This window comes from Siniperca chuatsi, linkage group LG1 (genome assembly GCF_020085105.1).
Source record: "Siniperca chuatsi isolate FFG_IHB_CAS linkage group LG1, ASM2008510v1, whole genome shotgun sequence".
NCBI classification, from domain to species: Eukaryota; Metazoa; Chordata; class Actinopteri; order Centrarchiformes; family Sinipercidae; genus Siniperca; species Siniperca chuatsi.
In genome coordinates, this window is record NC_058042.1 from 2,496,814 (window position 1) to 2,519,331 (window position 22,518).

General features: G+C 41.9%; 1 protein-coding gene across 12 annotated transcripts in view; it reads left to right on the top strand.

The window, feature by feature from the left end:
• The first annotated feature begins 5,320 nt into the window (after window positions 1-5,320).
• LOC122875832 (SH3 and multiple ankyrin repeat domains protein 2-like) overlaps window positions 5,321-22,518 on the top strand; it is a 199,920-nt gene continuing 182,722 nt past the window's right edge. For 5 of the 12 annotated variants that reach the window (XM_044195386.1, XM_044195404.1, XM_044195423.1 and 2 more), the window contains exon 1: window positions 8,411-9,043. In XM_044195386.1, the coding sequence (XP_044051321.1) occupies window positions 8,477-9,043 (567 nt within the window). In that variant the 5' untranslated portion in view covers window positions 8,411-8,476. Of the gene's footprint in view, window positions 5,593-8,407; window positions 9,044-19,726; window positions 19,795-22,518 lie in introns of those variants that run through there. The other 7 variants (XR_006377928.1, XM_044195448.1, XM_044195475.1 and 4 more) reach the window with 6 other exon arrangements.

Below are 22,518 nucleotides of genomic sequence, written 5' to 3' on the forward strand. Positions count from 1 at the left end.
AATTCACAGACTTGGAACAGAACAAAAATGACAAGAAGGGAGAAGCGGACTCACTTCAACTTGCCATTAAACCCTTTCTATCTCACACCCAGTCTCTTCCCCTCTCTCCTCTGCGTTTTCTAAGCCATTGCTGTTTTCCCGTCCGCTCTACTCTAACTGTTCCAGTACTGCTAGTACTTACAGTGTATCCATGTGTTTTGGGAATGTCCACAAGCATTTTAGGTACAGATAATGCGAACGAGAGAAGACCAATAGGCTACCACGCTAAATATGAAGCTACAGCCATGAGACAGTTATCTTCATTTAGCATAAAGGCTGGAAACAGGGGGAAACAGCTAGCCTGGCTCTGGTAGATTTTGTTACCTTTGGACAGAGGCAGGCTAGCTGTTTCCCCCTGTTTCCAGTCATTATGCTAAGCTAAGCTAACTGCCTGCTGGCTGTAGCTTCATGTTTACTGACTTATATTTGTACAGTGACTTTTTAGTTGTCCATATATGAAAATGATGCGAAAAGACAAACAGAAATTCTAATAGAAGCAAAAGATTTATAATGTCAGTGGTTTAAGCATGGTGGTCTGCATCACATCACATACATGTGATACAATATTTACTCTTTGTGACATTTTCCATCCATAGATAGCTACCCCTCTCACTGTACGCTAATGTGTGTACATACCTGTCAAAGCACCACCTATTGTATGTGTACATCTACGTATATGTATGTGCGATTGAATATACTGTATTGAGGCACACATACACATTTGTATGTATGTGCATTAATAGACACATCTGTCATCCAGAGATTCCTAGCAGTTCAAACAACGAGACTCATTTCATAGTTAGCTCATGTCACATACCAAACTGCATCCATAAATCAGTCATTTAAATCCACAAACAGCTGGACACATGTACAAACATAAACACACGCATGCACACACCACACATGCTATCATAACACGCCTGATATCTGTGTTATATACTGTATATACAAGATAGATTTAATGATCATTTTACAACACAGGGTTGTATAATGAGATTTTGTTTTGTAGTTCCCTTTATGCCACTCAAAACATTATATACAGTAGATCAGCGAATAAAGTACATGTGCCTGTAGCGAGAGATTGAGCCGGAGAAATGCTGATAAAAGAGAGAAAGATGTGGAGAGCGATAAAAGACAGTAGAGGGCAAGGTTGTGACAGTATGAATTACAGAACAGTGCAAGCACATTTCCCTCATCTTGCATTCCAGATCTTAATTGTTTATTTACATAGCTATGAAGGCACCCAGAAAAACTCTATTTATCAGCCGGTTCAAAGACAGAATGCAGGGCAGAGCCTCGCTGGGTGGAGATCCTACTGTTAATTGCCATATTTCTCCCTCAGATTAAGTCAGCTCAGTCTCACATATTTATTTATCCCTGCAGGAAATTCTCCCTAATAAAAGGATGATATAGCCACGTTCAACAACAAAAAAAACAATCTTTTTTAGTTTCCACCCTTGCCTTAAAGAATAATGAGCGCTGATCACGGTTTAAATGCAGAAGCATCTACTGAAGCTGCGATAAAGGCTGAGAGCTCTCCAAAAGGGAGGTGTTGCAGGAGTGGGGATTTCATTTCACAGCTGCAGTTAAACTTTTTGTTCTGGTACTTGTTTTTGACATCCTCGTACTAACAATTGTAAGAGTGCAGAGTTGGGAACGCTTTATTAATAACCGAGTGCTTCATTTCTTTTATTTGTTTGTTTTATTCTTTTGTTCCTCTGCCTGTTTTGTGATTTGTGGTTCTGTAATTGTGAAGAACTCTGATTTGAAAGGATATCGCTATAGCAATAAATCCTCACTTTATGGTACAGATTTAGTTTATGCGTTTTCCTGCTCTTCAAAGGCCATGACCTTTTTCATAGAGCATTGCTGTCTGTCTACATTAATAGGGTTCATTTTCATGTACTGTACAGTACTGTGTTTATGTATTATTTCAGATTCAAATGATACGGCCACTGCATCAGATCCCATTTCTGAGGACTCTTCCACTGCAGCAGGCTATCACCAGAATTGTCCTGCCAGAAACTGAATGCACTTTTTTAAGATTCCACAATGGGGAGTAAACAATGGCCACATTCAGACGAGACTCTCTTTTCTTTTACAGAGCTGAAGGATGTTATTTAGCGGCTGACAATGGCTGGCTGGGAGGGATGAATGAAAAACATTTATTTTGTTATCTGTCGCGATGTACAACATACACTAAATGGCCAAAAGTGTGTGGACACCTGACCATTCTAAAACCATGGGCATTGATGTGCTGCTCCAACAGCCTCCGCTCTTCTGGTTTTAGACTTTCCACCAGATGTCGAAGAGCATTAGTGAGGTCCAACGCTGATGCTGGGTAATAAGGTTTGGCTCGCAGTCGGCGTTCCAGTTCATCCCAAAGGAAGGTGTTGGATGGGGTTGAGGTCAGGGATCTGTGCAGGCCAGTCAAGTTCTTCCACACCAAACTGGGGCGAAACCATTTCTTTTTGGAGCTGGCTTTGTGCACGGGGCAACTGTCATATTGAAGCAGGAAATGGACACACACAACTGCTGCCACAAAGTTGAAAAACACTATTGTCTAAAATATCGTTATACACTGGCAGTAAGATTCCCCTTCATTGGAACTAGGGGTCCAAATCAGGAAAAACAGGCCCAGATCCGACAATCCCATCACCTAGAAATTACGTTTATATGCTTCTAGTTTGCAACAGCAACAATGCATCTGCCAAGTCGCAAAAATGTTCATATTGGACTATCTGCAAAACATTCACCGACAACATATTTAATTTGCTTTCCCTACAATATCTTGCTAAACAACCGCTCGCAGCAACTAAATCATTAAAAAAAGAAAGGTTTTATGGATATGTACAGGCAACTCAAGGCACCTGGTTAAGGTTAAAAGATGGTGGTCTTGGATAAATATTGAAAAAGGCAAAAGTGACTTGAAGCACGAGACTGGATGTGTTTACTTTAATAATATTTAACAGAAACCGCAATCTCTTCCTAACCTTAACCAAAGTGCTTTCGTGTCACAGTCCTGCTTATGTGTGCCATACAACATGAATTCAAAAACATTTTTAAAATATATGTAGTCTGTCGACCATGTACAGCCAGATGTTAAAGCCAGATGAGAAACAGTATTTAAGCGTGTAAGTAAAAATGACTCCAATTCACAAGTTAATTGAAACACTCGACCACCGGTTATCGTTTGGTGTCAGTGTGCAGGTGTTACTTTGTCTAAAGGTGGCGGTTTCTTGAGCTTCTTACTCAGGTGTAATCATTAAAAGGTAGGCTGAAACTGATGTGACTTGTAATCAGGTATGAGACACACACAGCAAAGAGTTTAAGAATGCACTGCTTGGGGTTACAGTCTCCTTTAGAAGTTACAGTGTGGAGGAATGAAAATGTGCAAAAGCAAGACTGGAGTTGGTGTTAATGGAGACCAAAGTAAAATAACCAGTCCTGGAAGCAGTTTTTGTTTCTTTCTGTGATAACAAGAAAGGATCGTGAATTATTAAACATGTACACACATTACAATTTGATCCCCCCCCTCCCAACATATACCATTTCAGATTTCATGAGATGAGAAAGAACCACTTATAATTGGCGAAACAGCATTGTTAAGGCATGAAACTACTGGAGAAGCATGCCACTAACAAGCATCTTAAATCAGCTCTTGTGAAATCAGCAGGCTTCTGTTTTTACACTGATGGGTCGAAAGCAGTTTCCAAAGCCAATAGGCAGTTAGTGAGTTATAAAAGTATAGAACTGGAGATGTTTAAAGACGTTTGAAGAAAAGACCCCAAACCCCAGATGAGTTTCATTACGCAAGCAGCCCCAAAATGTTCACCAGTGGCCAGCTCACTGCTGTCAGAAGATGTGCCATGGAGAGCTGACAGCAGGGTTGCATTGGCAGTGCTCCATCTGGCTGCTGGTGTGCTGCGTGCAGCGAGGACAGGGAAACCTGCTTAACTGGAGCGGAGGCGGCAGGTATGATGACGGCTGCCGTGGCTGAAGATGTGGGGCTTCTCGTTGAGGATGAGGTGTAATTTTCTATGTATACAAATATCAATATAAAAATCAAATAGTTACACAGAAACGATGGCTTCCCTTCTAAAACTACTACTACTACTAATAATAATAATAATAATCATCACCGTAAACTTTATTTGTATAGCGCTTTTCTTAACAAAAACTACAAGTGCTGTCAAAGGAAAAACAAAAACAAAGAATATAAAGCAAATACAAGTAAAAACAAGAAACACAAGCATAAAAGACCAGGAAAATAATGTTACAAGTAGATAAAAGCATAGAATGGCAAAAGTGGAGAGGTAAAACCAAAAGAATTGTATTAAATATTCATAAAGGCTTTCTTATGTACAAATGTCTTTAGAAGCAATAAATCAGCTAATCAGCAGGAGACAAAAATGACCTTAAATGAGAGATTTCCTTGAGTTGAAAACATGACTTGACAATATTCTTTCAAAACAAAGATTTGCATCAAAAATAACAACCAGATTTCTAGCAGTCTGCTTAATATAATTTTTAATAATAATAATGATGATGATATAATTCGTAATATTATTCTAGCCAACTGCACATAAGGCATTTACTGGGGAAATACATTGGATCTGTACAGATTTAAGTGAAGGAATATCTCTAAAGAGCCACAATTTTCACTCCTCATGGGTCATTTCTGCCTTCACTTAGTGACTGCATCATAAGAACTGAACTAGTAGCCTAAATGGCTGTGTCATATGCCCCAAAGTTAGCCAATATATAGCCAAATGTACGTTCAGCACCACACGTTACCAACTTGAAACATGCTGCCTGATTATTTACTGTGAACTAATACAGTCAACCGTTTATTCATCTTAATACTGAGCATCCATTCTTCCACAGTCCGACTGCTGTTAGCAGAGTGGCTTCAGTGTCTGTCCTCTGCGTAAAACCAAACCAGCTGTGCGTAATCAGCGCAGTGTGAGAGCGCGCGGCCACACCGCGTGCCAAAGAGCAGTGGCACCACAGCGACAGGTAAGTATCAGGTACAACTACATCATAAACAGGTTAACTCGATGTCTGTTGGCATGTATGTCATCTTTGGAAAACTTGCAAGTAGTGTCAGGTCTGCGTTGTGTTGCTGGTGTTAAACTGTGAAAACTCCGTCCATTCGGCACGAACCAATGAAGTTTTGGAGCGCTCCCAAACAGAACACCTTCAACCAAAGAGCAGGAAGTGACATCATGTGTTTGGTTTGAATAAAAGCTTTTAGCCAATCCTCATGATAGGGGTTATATTAGCACCCAATCCAAAAATATCGCGTCTGAACGAGACGTGATTCTTTCACTCTGTCGTACTTGGCCATGTTTAAAAACCCCATCAGAGTTCCGTTGCAAATTTAGGCCTGTGGGTGCAAAAGAGGAAGAGTTGGCATTTCATGCAAACTGGAGCACCGACGGGCGATTTACAGCGCAATGCTGGTCAGACACAAACTACAGTCCACCTGCCAGCGAGGTCCAGCATGCACCAGGACGAGGCAGGAGGATGTGAACTGGACAGCTGAGTAAGGTATGTGGGCCTGGTGGAAATGTGGCGCAAAAGCCACATTTTGCTTCACTGAGGCATCTACCAGTAGTCTCCCAACAGGTTTATTAAAAAGCATCCATAGCAGATGCATTTAGAGGCTGCCAATATCAAGAGAGTGTTTATGGTCGATTTGCTAATGTCTCAAAATCAGTGTGGTAATGTTTGGTTAATTCCAAAATGTTGAGTGTTAGTTTTTAGTTTTATGCCTTTCAGTTTTCCTCTGCCAAAACAGGTCATGTTTCCGGTCATGTTAGCAGGATATTTCCAAAACTTGTTGTTTCAAGATTTCAATACTGCTGGTCCTCTGGCTGAGGAACAAGTGATTGGTTTTTGGTGCGGATCCAGGAACGTTTCAAAGGATTTAATAGTGAGAGACCTTTTTTGAACATTTTCATGAAGTACCTAATTAAAATGACTGGCACATGTATCCCATGATTCTCTATGCAGAGCCTGATGCACATGCAGAGTAAACATTATGGCAGACTTTGAGCATTGTGCAGCCGTGGTGGAGGAGTGCTTTCTGCTTGTTTGTTTCAGTGGAACATTTAAGACTTGGAGAAACATCGTATGGGTACACAAAGTCTCGCTTTCTTTCACTGGCAGCTTTTCCAGCTTGGTGACATCACAAGTTTGGGGTTTCAGGTCTCTGATGTTTAGAGTTGTTCACATTCACATTCACATGGCTGGACTGTTCCTGGACTACTGAAATGATAAATGTAACTTTTTGGACAAGTGCTTTTCCTTTTAAAGGAATAGTTTGACACTTTGGGAAATACACTTATTCACTTTCTTGTCGAGAGTTAGAAGAGAAGATTGATACCACTCATGATTGTACAGTACAGTACAGTCAACCATGCTTTGTGGTTAACATGGTTTTTGGCCAGAGCTGGAGGGTGGAAAAGTGGACAGGTGGTTTGGGATCTTGTCCCTAAGCCACACATACACACTTCGGATCCCAACAAAAGCCTGACCGCTTTGCTGCTTTTGTGTGAATACCTGCTGTGGAGAGGAAAATGGCATAGCTCACACTCACCTGCAATTTTGGGACTGGTAGACTTTTTTTTTTTGAGCTGCTGTCAGTGGATATGAACTACATAATATAAATGAATGTGTGCACACCCTTGTATCAAACCCTGGAGTTCACACGTTGGCTTGCCCCTGGGGTAGAGCCGGGCTGTTGGTCTGGCTGCCTGCCACTGTTGCCATGATCAACATCATCCCAGTTCAGCTTGCAGGGTGGTTGTCATGGTAATGGCCGTTTATTTGCAGTGGGCACTCTGGTCTCCGACATTTCCGGGACACACGCAGACAGTTAGAGGAAGTGAAGGTGAGAGAGACGGCGAGGAGGGGAGCTGCCAGACAGACAATTTGCACAAAGGGCAGGTAGATGAATCGGCCTCGCACATCCCATCTCAGGTCAGCCCATTCTACATAGCAGTAATAACCTAACAGGACCACAAATATCAGTCATTCAGTGTTGCTGAATTAGTTTTTATAACACCATCGAGTCATTTGTTCATATCAATTATTCTTCCTTTAAAACCCGTTTCGTCTCTGAACTGTAAAATCAACATACCAAAAGTGGATATTCGGCTTCCTCGCAACTCAAATGACATGAAATGTGGAGAGATTTTCGATCCACCCTATAGCCGGAAGAGCAGGCTGAACAGAGTTTACTGTGAGTTTTCCTCAGTTTCATTCAGTGCGTGTTCATTGGTTCACTGCCTTTCACTGGAATCAAGTTGTTGGGTTATTTTACAAAATTCAGTTGTAATAAAAAACCAATACTGTAGACCCCGGCTCATAAATCAGCCGGCCGACAGTATCGACCAACGGAAGCTATATATACCGAGATATATATATATATATCATGTGTGTGTATATATATCGTTATCTGCATATGTTGGCCAATAAGGAACAAGAAACTGCAGTACAGAAATGCCAAAGACATGTTCCAGGTACTGTAGCCATGCTAGCGCCGTGGCTTCAGAGACGGCGGTGTCCACCTGTTGGTCAGCCCACATTTCAGTCCAGAAAGAGGATGAATCCTGCTGACTTTGATGATCCGTCTAGCGCCAACCATGAGGTTCACATTTGTAGTTTTCAGTGAAATATCTCAACACGATATTGGACGGATTGTTATTAAACGCGGTACACACATTCGTGTCGCCCCTCAGGGTGAACTGTAATAACTTTGATGAGCCCACAGCTTTTCCTCTAGCGCCGTCGTCGGGTAAAAATTTTAATTTGTCTAATACTTTTGGTTTGTGACCAAATACCTGCAAAAAATAATGACGTTCCCATCAGCCTCAGCTGAACTTTCTGTTTTGTGCTAATTAGCAACTGTTAGCATGCTAACATGCTTAACTAAGATGGTTAACGAGGTAAACATGAGCTATAGCCTACCTGCTAAGCATCTGTGTGTCAGCACTGTAACTGTGAGCATGTTAGCATTTAGCTCAAAGCACAGATGTAGTTAAGCAGGCCTACAGCCGCAGAGAGCAGCTAGCATGGCCGTAGACCCTTCTAGTTTGAGTTTGGAGAGCTTGTTGGACAAATATTCATATTAGGCTAATTGTGATATTGATTTCAGCCATTTTGCAAGCAGCCCTGTTCATGAGTAGCTTCATGGGTTTTTTTGTTCCAAGTTGGGTTTAATGGTGTCATGGTATTCCCCTATGATAACATGTAAGCCACCTTATTCTCATCAATCTTTTATGAAGTTTAAATTACAATTCCCTCTTAATTGACTTTCATTCATAGCCATTATACCTTCAGTCATACTCACCAGGTTGCAGTTGGAAGTGAATATGTTTTTATTAAACTGCAGTAGGCTTCACTGCTGCTATAATAACCACCTGTACTGATGATAAAGAACAGTAGGCCTATGCTGTCGACACTGAGCATGAATTTCAGATTCAGTTTTAAAATCTACTGTATGTGCACTTTCAGGGAGATCTCTGCTCTGGCCCGGGGTGACAGAAATGTCAAAGATATCCACAGGCACACATCCACCTGTCTCGTCGGAAGGCGCTTGCTTGGTGTCCTTATAATAAACCCCTCCACACACACACACACACACACACACACCCCACCACCTCCACCCTCCAGCTCTCTCTGTTTCCGTGTCATCCGGGGAGATGTGCTGCTCGGAGCCGCGCTGAGTGTCTGTCGCCTCGTATTGAGTTTCAGCGCGGCAGCAGTCGGGTTTCTCTCCGGGAGATCAGGTGTAGAGCGCGGCCGCTGCCTCTCCCTCCTGGTCGGTAAGTTTTCCGCGGCTGAGCTGCTCCGCCGCTCGCGTTGCGCCCGGACGGAGAGTCGGAGGCATGAAGCGGCTCTAGGAACAAATACGCGAGAGGAGGAGAGACAGAGGACAGCGGGGCGAAGGGAATTAAACAGTCTGACCGAACAGGGACCAGGGACGACGTCCAAGGTAAGCGTGAACCGTTTAGTGACTTTTTACACCAGCCTGTGATAACACTGCATGCGCTTACTGGGGGACTTGAAAGTGAGTTTCTAGCACGCCTCTCCGCACTTTTCTGTGTGTTTTAACCCTGCAGGGCTGGACTGCTCTTATTTCTGCCTCACGTTGGATACAGCCAACCTAATTTCCAGTTAAATTTCGGCACCACTTTCTAATACTTAAGGCACGGAGTGTAACAATGCTTAATCAATGGTTAATGAACAATTTTCTTCATACATTAGTTATTAACAATTAATAAGAGCAGCGTTTGGTTGCCAGGTGCTAAAGAACCTCCGGCTGGGGATCAATAGTCATGTCATTAATAAAGTCATTAATAATGTCTAATGAGGCTCGCTGTAGCTTCCCTAACTAGGAGACGCAGGAGCAGGGGGGAACTAAAATGTGGAGTGAAACTAAAGTTGAATAGACCTTTTTCTCACACACATTTTGACTTGTCCAACACAGGTGTAACTAATAACACTGTGACTTGCTGCATTGCACTGCAGTAATTGCTGGGACTGAGGCATCCTTAATGTTGATGAAAATTTAATGTGTGTGTGTGAGGGGTGGGGTGTGTGACGTTTGGCTTCCAAAGAGGGACATGACAGAGAAAGTTTGGGAACCGTTGTAATAACCCATCAACTCTGTGAATAAAGTCATTAACAAGGGTCCCAGGTTTCTCACCTAACAGCCTCAGTTAGTATGTAATCTGTCATTAGGGCTGTTACAATATTCCCTCAGGTCTTCAGTTAGTAAATGGTTAATTCATTGTTAATAAATGGATTTAGGTCCAGAAGCTCTGCGGCAGAGCTACAGTAATTAATTGATTTAAATGATTAGTAGATGGGTAGGAACTGTATCTGCAACAATATTGATACTCGATTGTAAAGACCTCTTTAAACATCACCTGGGACTCTGGTCTCAGGTGACTCAGCTGATTAATCGAGAAAACGATCAGCAGATTAATTGATATTGAAAACAATCGTTAATTGCAGCACTACTCAGCAGCACTTTCCCAGAAGTCAAGTGGTCAGTCGGTCTATTAGAGTCATCGTCCTGATTTGATGAGCCGGTGACAAAGCCAGTGTCCTGCTGGAGGAGGACAAACACCAGCCAAGGGTTGTTTTTTACAATCTGGCAACCCAAAATGTTTTAGTTATTGGCTTTTAACTGACCTATCTGCTACCATTTTTAAAATGTCTCCTTTATTACGTAGTCCATAGTGACTAAGACTGTGTCCTCAATGACAGACCTTTTGTCTGTTAGATTCCTCTGTACCTGATCAAGAGCCAGTTTGGGCTTGAAATGTTTCCTTTATTTAATAAAGGAAACATTTTAAAGGGAGCAGATGACAGTGTTGGAAGCAGAAATGATGTTTTTGGATAGATGTGTATGTGTTTTTTTTTTTTACACTGATCAAGCATTAAAAAAGTCATTAGTTGAAATGTATAAAGCCCAGATAAAGGGTCCCTTATTAGATATTCCCAATGACAGAAAGCACTTTAGGCAGTTTGGTGTGCAGCTTTACAGCAGTGTGGCAGCTTGTGTGGTATAAAGGCGCGTCTTCGTGACATATGTGGTTCTGAAAGCTTGGTGATGTAGTGACTAATCGCAGGGCTGTAGTTTTGTAGTTGTGTTTAGTCGTTCCAAACAGCCACACTCGAAGGCGGGGTGAAAAGCCGGCCATCGTAGAGGAGGGGGGTGACGCGACAATCGTGTAAATATGGGAATAACGGTGCATAGTGCTGCACTCGGATGTACACATGGAAATAGTAGTGTAATGAATGGGGGGGGGGGCTTGCCTTCTCACCTCTGCACAGCTGACTTAACTGTCTGTTAGCAAGCTTGTTAGCGTAAAAGACGCATTTGTACCATTGGCTCCTGTCTCATCGCTGTCTACAAACCAGTTTACACTTCGGCAGAGGAGGTGAAATAAGTGCTCTGCCTCTCCGTTCCCTCAAAGGTCAGCACTGACACAACGGTGCGAATTTGTGTGTCAAAATGCACCAAAATTGAACTCGACATGAGAAATTTGCACAGCTTTACTTTGCCCATGCGAGCGAATCCATTGGAATTTGTGAAAATTTTGCTGTTTTTTTTTTTTTTTTTTTTTTTTAAATGCTGGCGTGACCAAGCCTAAAAACATCCCCGACATACACAGCCCCCAAAAAAGAAACGTGCACAGGCTCCTCTATCAGCTTGCTCCATTATTTCATCAGTTTTTTTTTTTTTTTGCACCTCTCCCTCCCTCCTCTCACTCACTTTCAGCATGTGAGGTCTCACCTTATGTCTCTCCACTCGATCATAAAAATGTTTTGTGTGACTGTTGTAATCTTAAATTGTGTTCTTATTAACTTATGTTGTGTTGGATCACAACTCACTGCCTTACTGTACAGCTTTGTTTTAAAAATAACTCTTTTAACTTTTTTTAGTGTCTGTGTTGGTAACATAAATTCATTTCAGCCACAATAAGAGCTCAGCACATGTTCCGTTGTAGGTCTCTGCGTGTTCAGTCAGTTTGCTTTGCGTCAGACTGTGAACATGGTTTGGTAGGTCATTGAAAAACAGTTTTTACTGTGATATTTAGAGGTTTGAGTTAGTCCAGTCCATACAGTTACATATTTACTGAGACTCGTTGTGTTACAAAGTAAATGAGATTTCTCTTTGGGTTCTTTCACTGTTTATTCAGGTTTGTGTTCCAATGTCAGAAAATGATGAAAAAAATGCCCATCATAAGCTCCCACAGTCCAAGACGATGTCTTCAAATTGCTTATTTTGTCTAACCAACAGCCCCGAGCCCAAAAGTATTCAATTTACATTGATATAAAACAGAAAAAACAGCAAATTCTCTTGTTTTTGATGCTGGAACCAGCAAAATTTTGGCATTATTTCTTGATAAATAACTTAAATGATTAATCGATAATCAAGCTTGTTTTCGCTTAATTTTCCGTCAGTTGACTAATCGATTAATCAACTAATGATTTCAGCACTAGAACTCCCTTCATTGGTCAATTCAGCATCTCAGTGAGCTCTTTTTGAAACTGGAAATGGGAGGAAATGCTTCCATGTCAGCAAACCTTGCAATTTTTATTTTAAAGGAAATAGAAAAGATTTCTGTTCAAAATGTGTCTTTCTGGATCACTGTGAGCTGCCCAGCAGGTTCAGAACTGGACGATTTCCCACATGTGTAGAGCTGGAATAAAGATACAAATGTCCCATTAAGTATTGGACGATGTGATACTGTGAATTGCAAACCTCAGGAGTCAGGCAGAGAGGTTCTTTTCAGAGATACAGATGGGTGACGAATGAAAGGAAAAACCACCATGAAGTGTCTTAGTTTGGAGTCAGGCCACCACGAGCCTCAGTGCTCCCCGCCAAGTCTGTGGAGCTCTGTTGGAGGGATGAACACCTCCACAAGAGATTCCCTCATTTTTATATATACAACCTTTATTTAATCAGGTCATCTCAGTGAGCTCAAGACAGACCTGAGTACAGCAGACAGAAAGAAACACAAACAAAGCCAGACATAACACGAGGACATGCAGCATCAGAGCAGTCAGAGACGTCACTACATAGACTTGAAGATGAAAGTTTATATTGTATCATTTGGTCTTATGGTTATGGTGGCGGAGAGCGCTGTCTTACAGTTGGTCCAAAATCTTCGATAGGTGTGAAACTGGGTTGCGATCTGGTGACTGTAAAGGCCGGAGCATTTTATTCACATCACTTTCATCCTCACCAAACCGTTCAGTGAGCCCTGCGTGTGATACGTTTCTCCGCTCTTTTATTCAGGTTTTTCCTTTAATTTGCCCGCCCGTCTTGTAGCTGCTCAGTTTGGATGTGACCTGGTGACTGAGGCAGTGCCGGGATTTTATGAAACCACATCATTTCAGCCGCTGCGTCTCTCATCTGTGACATCCAATCTAAGCAACTGAAGAATGGCATTTACTGTTGGCTAATTTACCTAAATGTCAGGTGTAAGCATATACAGTAAGTGGGTGGACCATCTCATTTACCTAGAGATGTTTAATTAATGCTTGACGGTTCTACAGCCTGCACCTGCTACCTCCTTTCAGTGTTACAGTATGTGTCGTGCATCACGCCACAGTTTTCTCTCCTGCCTTTTAAAAGATTTTGCAGGAATATTAATTTGGATAGCCATCCGTTTCCTCCCCCAGCCTCTTTTTGTTTACTGGGCGCTGCAGAAGCCGATGCTCAGGTCACTGATGTGGAAATGGTCTTGTGGACTGATGGTAATCTGAATGGGGTCAGGGGACTAAGTCCTCAGCTGTTTTCTGTTCTTCACTTCCATTTTGTTACACTTTCAGGAAGGCACTGACCAGGATACTGTATGAATGTATTGCAAATGTTAAACCTGATGACATTTTTTGTTTTTGTAGCTACATTTTTCTTTCTAGTTCCTGTGATCTGGCCATGATGTAAACTATTTCCTTCCTTTCTGGATCTGAAATTCAGTCAACTGGGAGACATTACGTCTACAACAACAAGACCAGTAACTTGGCAAATGAGCCTGTAACCCACTGAAATACATATTGTAGGAGAACAGGAAGTTGTTTAGCGGATGTGGTGCTGCTTAAATCAACTAAATAAGTAATGATTGGAAGATTTCATTCACGATACTGTCTTTGGTTGACTTGGGCACCATTACGCTTCTTCTTCATGGTTGCCAATGCTCTCTGAGCAGTTGTATCTTACAGAAAAAAATCCACTTCAACACACTAACAGTGCTGTTGATATACAGTACCTCCCATTTCTAGATGTGTTTGATGTCATTTTCTTACTCCTGTGGATAGCTGGCCAAATGTAGGATGGATGTGATGGATATGGAGGTATCATGAGAATCACGAACCACGAGACTGTAAACCTGCATAGTTGGCATATAGCAACAGGACATGTCGTTATTCTGAGTGAAGGCTACGGGCCACGTTCATGAGCTTTGCTAATTGAAATTAATGCATATGAGATCATGTCTCTTCTCTGGGGTGGGGTTGTTGAAAGTCATTCTGGGAAATGTAGGAGGTGCCTAAGAAAAGTCCACCTACACCTTATCATAATAAAGATGAATGTAAGAATATCAGACAGAAAAGAAAATGGAAAAGCTGAGTTCTGCCGACGCCTCGCTCGGTACAAATTCACCCTCAAATCTCCGGAGAGCACGGCCCTTTTCCTGCTGCTCATTTATCTCTGCTCTGACACAGGATCCAGGGACGGGGCGTGTGTGTGCGCGCGCGTGTGTGTGTGTGTGTGACTGCTTTGGATTTTGTCATCAGCAATGATCAAAGTCAAACTTGGGGACATCGGAGTCCAATCACTCTATCAGCCCTGAAGGGCTTATACAGAGCGAGCGAGCGAGAGAGAGACCAAAGGAGGGAGGGAAAGATGGTGGAAAGCTATGACGGAGAGAGAGAGAGAGTACATAGACAAAGAGAGGATGGGAGGGACGCGTTGGATGACAATCTGTGGTGCTTCCAAACTTTCTCATTTCTCTCCCACTCCCTTCCTCTCCCTCCTCTCTTCCCTCTTTTATTTTACCTCTCCCTTCTCTTCCTCCTCCTCACCTCCTCACCCTGCCTGTCCGAGGCCTTCTCCCGCTGTGTCTCGCATCTGCTGGGAGAAAGAGCTGATCTTTAGTCTTGGCAGGGAATCCCCAGCATGCCCACTGCCTTCTCAAACTGGGATTGGTGACGTAGAGCAGTGCAGCAGAGGATGGATACTGGCTTTTGGAATTGAGCTTCTTATCTGTATTCTTTACACCAAAAAGCAGGTGGCCACCCACTGCGCTTTGTCTTCTTTGAGGAAAGTAGAAATGGAGTCGGCGATGAGCCAGGGGCAGGAAAAGAAAAGAAGACTGAACGAAGTCTACGCACGTGGATGGATTTGAGTTTGGTTCAGTTTGGTTTCCTGTCAGTCTGGATTCTTTAAGTCAGTCTGTCCTCCTGCTGTCCACTGTTCATGTAGTGATCCCTTTTAAAAAAAAAAAATCCAAACCTGTCCTTTAAAGCTGCACTAATCAGTATTTTTCTATGACCACGTGGATCAAATAGCTATGTGTAATGTGAAAGTGGCTGTTCGGAGTGACAAACCCACAGAGAACCCGCAGCGCTACAGAGTGTTTCAGCATTTTAGCCTCTTATAGCTCATTGTTTTGGTTTTATGGCACATTTACTTTATGGTTCTGTCTCAGCGCTCTCATCAAAAACCCGTTTCCACAGCAGGCAGCTCTTTTCAGTGAAAAAACTCTGATAAACCCACTGTACTGGACACTACCTGCGTGAAGATGGTGGAACATTTAGCAGCTATAGATATTTTTCTCAGGAGTTGGTGAACAGTAAATATTTGTCAGGAATGCTGAAACACGACTCCAAATGAACGTCTGTCTGCAACTGTTTGCTAACATGTTCTCCATAGCAACTTTATAAAGCCATAGTTGTGGAGTTTTACCCCCAAATGGTACAAAACAAAAGATTAATGCAGCTTCAAGATTTCAGTTCTGTTTGATTCTGCACTTTGTCCCAGTGGCCACTTGTGGTACTGCAATACTGACACCGCAATACTTAACTCATGACCGAATGTTGTTCGATGCGTTATGTGAAATATGTGCATGCGTCAGCTTTTGTTGTCCTCATAATTTCCGCCAGTGACAATGCAAACGCCTCTATAGAGAGGCAGTTACAGGATGCACATACTCTTAATGGTTATTGCTGAAAAAATGGCGGCAATCATTTCTATCAAAAATGAGGTATGGCATAAGAAAAGTCATAAATAATGTACAGTAAGTTTTAAATGTGAGTTTGTTTCAGGTCACTCACTGCCATTATTAAATTAATGAAATCTCCTTGATATAACTTTTTCAGGCTCCCCAGTGAAACATTTGACAGGTTAATTTGATGTATAACAGCAGCTTTTAACATTTCTGCATGTACACCATCAACAATATACCTTTTTTCATTTTTGAGTGGAGTTATGCAACGAGTAAGATATGCAGAGCTGTGATTGTGCAGTGCATCTGGCCAGTAGTGCTTTGTTAACCTCTTTCTTTTTGCAGCAAATGTTTACTATCGTTTATTGATGGAAATCAGTGCATTTGCTTCGGTTCCTTGTGTCACTGAGGGCTCATGGCTCCTGTGGCTTTGAGTGCTCACTGCCAGCTGGGTTTTGGTCATGTGTGCGTGTTTCTGTTAGTTCTGGCTTCAGTGCAAAGGTCCTGCCTGTAGATGCGTTCCCTTGCGTACTCTTATTTTTTTCCTCCAGATTTACCAATCACACATCCTTAGGCTGCCACACAGGACAAGTCACAAAACCACGAAATCCTTGTTTGATTAGAAATACGTCTCCACAAAAAAATGCTGCGAAGCAGTTAAATGGGTATGCAGTCGCCATGGATACCTACTATATCATGAGCTCCATTACTGGGAAGCCCATTTGGTGCCCTCCTGAGGAGCTGGTGATTCAATAGTAGACTGCGCGGCTTCAAGATGCTGCTGTTGTTTTGCAGTTGTCTGTAATCTGCTTTTTTTTTTACACTGACTTTGCCTTCATCTCTTGTGATGAAGCGCTCGTTGCCGTGGTGTTTCTGCAGTGATGACAGATCACCCCATCAATCAAACGGCACTTTTTCTTTTGGAAATGTGTTGATTTGTGTTTTTGAGAAACAGAGCAGAGGTTTACAAGTAGTGGGCGCACTTTCCTTTGTTCAGACATTGTGGGTGTCCACGCTGCTTAAAGGGGTAGTCAACATGAAGATCAGTTTGCTTGTCACGAGGAGTAGTACTCTGTAGTACAAATCATTGTATAATGTCTTCAGTGCCTCTGGAGGAGCTGTGTCGTGTCTTAGAAGGGACATCAGGGTTATCTCAGCTTGGGCTACAAGTTCATAGTTTCAAACTCGGGGTGTGGAGTTTGATTGACGTGGATGTATATCAGGCAGGGATGGTCTAAGACACTACTGAATTGCATTATGGGAAGTGTACTAATCAGTGTTTTCAGAGTTTGACCCATACAAGTGACTGAAAGTCACTAGAAAGTGGCGTCTGCTGTAAATTTGACCGTTCCTTTATGGAAGTATACTAAATGCAGTGTACAATACTAAGTTACTGGAGTACCGCTTTAAGTAAAGAATCTCCGCACTTCTTTGATCACTGATGGTTATGGGTTTTTTTTAGATTTGATTTGATTTATGGATCTACAAAAACACATGGCAGATAACATGTTAAAGTGATAATATTCCAATATGTTAATACAAGATGTTAAGACTAAAAAATAAAATCTTAAAAATACATCAGTGCAAACTAAACCAAAAAAAGAATAGCCACATTAATAACCAAAAACAGATTAATAACTCAAGTAAAATGTCATTAATAACCTGTCACCTTACTCCGTTAATGAGCTGTAACCTGACCGGATCTGAAAGTCCCTCTTTAACACTATTGAAAGGTTAAAACACCATTAATCACTCATTAAAAAAAGCCAAATAAACATTTGTTTGTATGTTCTTTGCAGATTATTACTTTAAATGATATGGCTTGTGCCTGTAGTTAATGAAAATCTTTGAATAATCTAAACTACATATTCTAACAGCCTTATTATATCTAGTAGGTTGTCTGAGAGTTTTGATGATTCTGAGAATCAAATTGAACTTTGAGAGCAGTTTTCTCTGCTCGTATTTATATTTCACTTCCCCGAGGAGAAAGGCCTTGCATGTGTTGCCAAGAACTCCTCCCTGGGTTTACACCGACAGCATTCAGACAGCAGACAACAACTTCTCAAGGCCGCTTGAGAAACGCTCCGTGCCACTTGTCTTTATGAGAAGTCTAATCGGTTCATGAGGTTACTACGTGTCCTTGCGCAGTATGTCACAGCGTTGCTTGCTCTTAAATTGAGAGAAAATAAGTGAAAGAAATGGTACACCGCAGCAGGACTTTGCTCAGGAAGGGTTTATATTTAAATGTGAATTCCCTCACCAAGAGGATCAGAGGACGGGCTCTCTAATAACCAGGCCGTTCTGTCACGTCTGCATTATTTAAAAGGAGTGCAAGAGATTGTTAGACTAATTAGTGAATAAGCATGCAAATGCTGTTTGGTTGTGACTTGTTTGGCGTGGTGCTGCTTCGTTGGCCAGTGTTCCCTTGAAAAACAAACCCAACAAAGGGTGTTTACATGAAATTTGATCATATCAACATATTTTGAAACACATTTAACATTTAAACCTGTATGAGGTGTTTTGTGTGTGTGGGAGGTATCTGTTGCCTAATTCGGTCAGTAGATAACTGGTTATATGGTAAATGCAGTTTAAATTAGCCGTCTGTGCCTTGTTTATTTTCATATATCAGGATGCCGTCACTTACACATAATATTCACTTCACATTACACTGATTAAACATTATGGGTGACTGATTTAAAGTCCAGTGTAATGGAGTTCAGCGCTAACACAGCAGAAATGTGCCATTGTCCCCAATACTTCCTAAATATTCTGTTTATTCATTCATTCACATTGGGTGTACTGTATTATTCATTTTGCAAACCCCTGCTCCTCCGTCCATTAGCCATCATCCAGCTTCTGCTTTTTCATTTCCCCCTCTAAACCCCATACACTGTATGTTACACGGACACACACAGCGATGAGTCCTCGGCAGTTGCCGGTCCTGTGTCTCGGTGTCTCAAGATTACAAGGATCATAGTCGACTGAGGAAAGAGTCGAAGTGCTGATTTTTATTCCATCTTTGATCTTCAGCTGGTTACTTGTTTGTTTTTACCCCCTCCTCTCCTCACCGCCCATCCTCGGAGATTTGACTGTGTGTGCAGGCAGTTGCATCAACAGCAAGATTACTGTATAATCAGCTTCTGTTGAACATAAATCTTGAATGCCGTTATTGGACAGGAAGTTCATATATTATGTATTAGCTCTAATTCTAGGTCAAAACCTGTGTGTGTTAGTGTGCAAGTTATTGTGCTTCAGGTTATCGAGTCTTATTTTGTTTTGGAAAGTGTTATTTGAACAATTTTGGAACAGAAACATAACCGCAAACTCAGCCTAATTTGATTAACCACACCATTAATTTGTCATTTGGAGAGATTACAACCTTGGGAAAACGCGTGTTAGACCTAGAATTAGTACAATTTCACGATATTGGGAATTTCCTCACACAGCAGGAAGGATCACGCAGTACATAAAATAAATAACCAGTGGCGTAAATCAAAATTTACAAAAGATAACCCCCTCTCCCACCCACACCCGTTTTTTCTCTACAGAGAGAGAAGTGGGGAGGAGAACTGTTGTAGGTGGATGGGTTGATGTGATGAATGCTGATGCTTTGTGTTTAACATGTGGCATAATCATAAATGGGATTTGTATGTAACAAACACTCTCTCTCACTCAGTTTAGAAGTTTAAGTCTTATATAAGACAAACCATATATATATGATAAAGCATGTTAAACCAGAAATACCTGGATTTATTTCAGTAACTGTCGTCTGTGCTGGTAGAGGTCTGTACTTCTCACTGTAAATATGAAATATTAAAGCTGATAATATTTCAACATAGCAGTATGTGGAAGGCTCCAGTGATTTAATTTACTGTAGACATCTCTGTTTCCTCCCTCCCTCCCCTCTCTTCTCTTCTCTCCTCCCCACTCAGGGAGCCTGGGTGCAACCGTGGAACCTCCTCGAGAGAGCTTTTCTCCTCTGGATGTTATGGCTGAAATGGTACGTAGGCTCAGTCAAAGGCTAAAAATATAGTTGAAATGAAGGTTAACAGGCAGGAAGAGACGTGAGTACCTGAGTGTGCATGCCCCCTTTTTTTATTACATCACTTCAAGCTGGGCTGGTTTAGGATTAGATAGAATACGGAGCTGGAAAAGAGGACTGTCTTTTTATGAAGAGGAACTCTGCAAGCAGTAAAGAAACTCCTCAGCTGCGATGGATTTACTTCGACCCAGTAAAGGTCAGGGATCATTCGGATTAGCGGTGGGCGATACAGATCAAATCTTTTGTTGTGGTCAGTTCTCTGGAAGTTAAACACAAGTCACAGAAAAACACTGTAGAAAATATCACCATAAGGGGAGGTCTGGTTTCTGGATAATCCTGTGAAGGTAGTCTTCACATTCCTGTAAATCCAATATTCCTGTAAAGCAGTCTTCCTCATTGATTCGTATTATTGCCTGCAACTAATACAACCAGAGATATTAACGGGAAAGCTACCTCAAAACAGTAAAGCAAAATCTGATAGTTGAATAATTTCTATTCTCTCAAGGTATATATATTATTTATATTGTCCAACTCTAACTAGGATTAAGCTTTAGGTCACAGTTTTGTTCCAGATGATCCAGCTTCAAATCTGTCATTTCCTAAATAACAGCAGCAGCTAGAAAGGGTGTAGATGGCTCAGTGTGTATAAAGTGCTTGTTGTTTTTGCTCTGTACTACAGCACCTTTGACTTACAATGAAATACTGACTAGAAGGTTTAAGTGCTGGCTCTCAACCTTTTTAATTTGAGCGTGTTTACAGCCGCGTCAGATCAACAGTGTAGAACTCGCAGCCTTTTTTAAACATAATACTGCAATTTTAGGAAAATAGTAATTGTACAACAGAACGAACTTACATGAAGTCATATTTGGTGTTTGTGAAATCCGCTGCGGTCAGTGACTGTAACATCCAAGACACGGGAACGTGTTGGGTATTGAGGAGCTGGGCAAACTGTAACCTGTACTGTACAGTTACTGCCACCAGACGTCCCTGCTAACCTTTCCCTCTGCTCCGATCGCCAACACCGGTCTGCTCCGAGTGCAGTTAAGCCGGGCGCACACCACAGGATCCTAACGGAGTTTGAAATCGGGTTGCATCACGCACATAAGAAGAAACTTCACCGATTTTCTTCTCTCTAATCTCAAACATGCGCACACTGCAAGATGTGAAAATAATGGCGCATCACACACTACATGATGTTGTTGAGATTATCGAGCTAGAGGGAGCGATATGCCCCGCCTCGTGTGATACCACGTGATCTCATGGGGAAGCAGATGTTCACAAAACGGACACTGACATGGTGCAACAGCTTGCTGTAGTAGTGCTTTGCACGCGGTCAACACGGAGAACTGGAGATGAGTTTTAATATCTGTCAACAGTAGTATGCTAGCTAACATAAGCCTCAAGGGCTAGAATGTTTACCATTGCTTGGCAACACCGTCAGCGTCACCGTCTCCTTGTAGACTTGTCTCTCGGGGGTGGGGGTCAGGCTGAAGTCCTGGCATGCTTGGGTGAACCGGTCCATGAGGGTTTGTACAAGTGTTTCCAAATCAGATTCAGCAGACCCTCTTAACTGCACAGACTTCTCATGAATCGCTTGTTTGAGCTCGACGCATACCACCTGTTCATGAGTAGGCACGTGAGATTTGATCATTAGCATAATCAACCCCGAAATTGATATATATGTTTCATTCACGCAACATTCATAATGTCGCTCAAGTGTAAAGAGAATTTCACACTGCAGCGCTGTCAACAGACAATCACATAACAAGTTTAAGAGTGTCAGTAGTCGTATAAGGAGACAAAAAAAACAGCTGTCGCCCGTCATCACAGAGCCGTACCAACAGAAATAAAGGCAGACTGGTTTGACATGAAGTTTAACACCCAAAAAACGTCTTGGTAAAGCAAAGTGGTCTGTGAGTGAGATGGAGATGGATGACAGAATGTACTCCAGTATACAGTAGGTGACACTGTCAGGTGTTTTCACTGAGGATGTTCCCCTGGACAGACTTGCATAACGACCCTGAGGCGGCTATTTTCCAAACAACTACTACATTGTATTGTCGTGGCAAAATATGGCAATAAAATCTACTCTGTTAATTGACAACCCATGATGCACATCACACTGATTCAGTGAACAGAATATTCATTTTGTTAATTGTGTTTCATGTAAAGTTTTTCGGTCACATATTTGAACTTTATGATTAAAGCATTAGAACTGTTCAAACAAGTGCTTTTCCCACTGTGAGGAGAGACTAGAGAACTTAAAGCACTTGTATGTGCCACTTCAGAACAATTCTGTTCATGTTCAGCGCGCTGGAGTAGAGCCAAAACAATGCCAGAGAAGATTGCAAAGACCTTAGAAAGAAGTAGTAGCTGAAGCTCTGAAGCCTTCTAGGCAGCTGTGAGTGCTGAATGCAGCTTCTCAGTATGCACAGTTAAAAGCTATAGACCTGACTTGCACTCCGAGACACTGCAAACATTGAACGCATAATGAGTCATTTATAATTTTGATCGGCCTCTCTCTGTGATTTAAGGAACTGAACCAGCAGGTACTGGCTGTGCAGGGAGTTTCAGAATGGTAGAAATGCTAATGTGTTGTTTTGTGAAAAAGACTCACTTTATGCACTTGTAATAAATCAGTATTTACTGAGCCTTTTGGTTACAGCACCATGTTGTCATGGT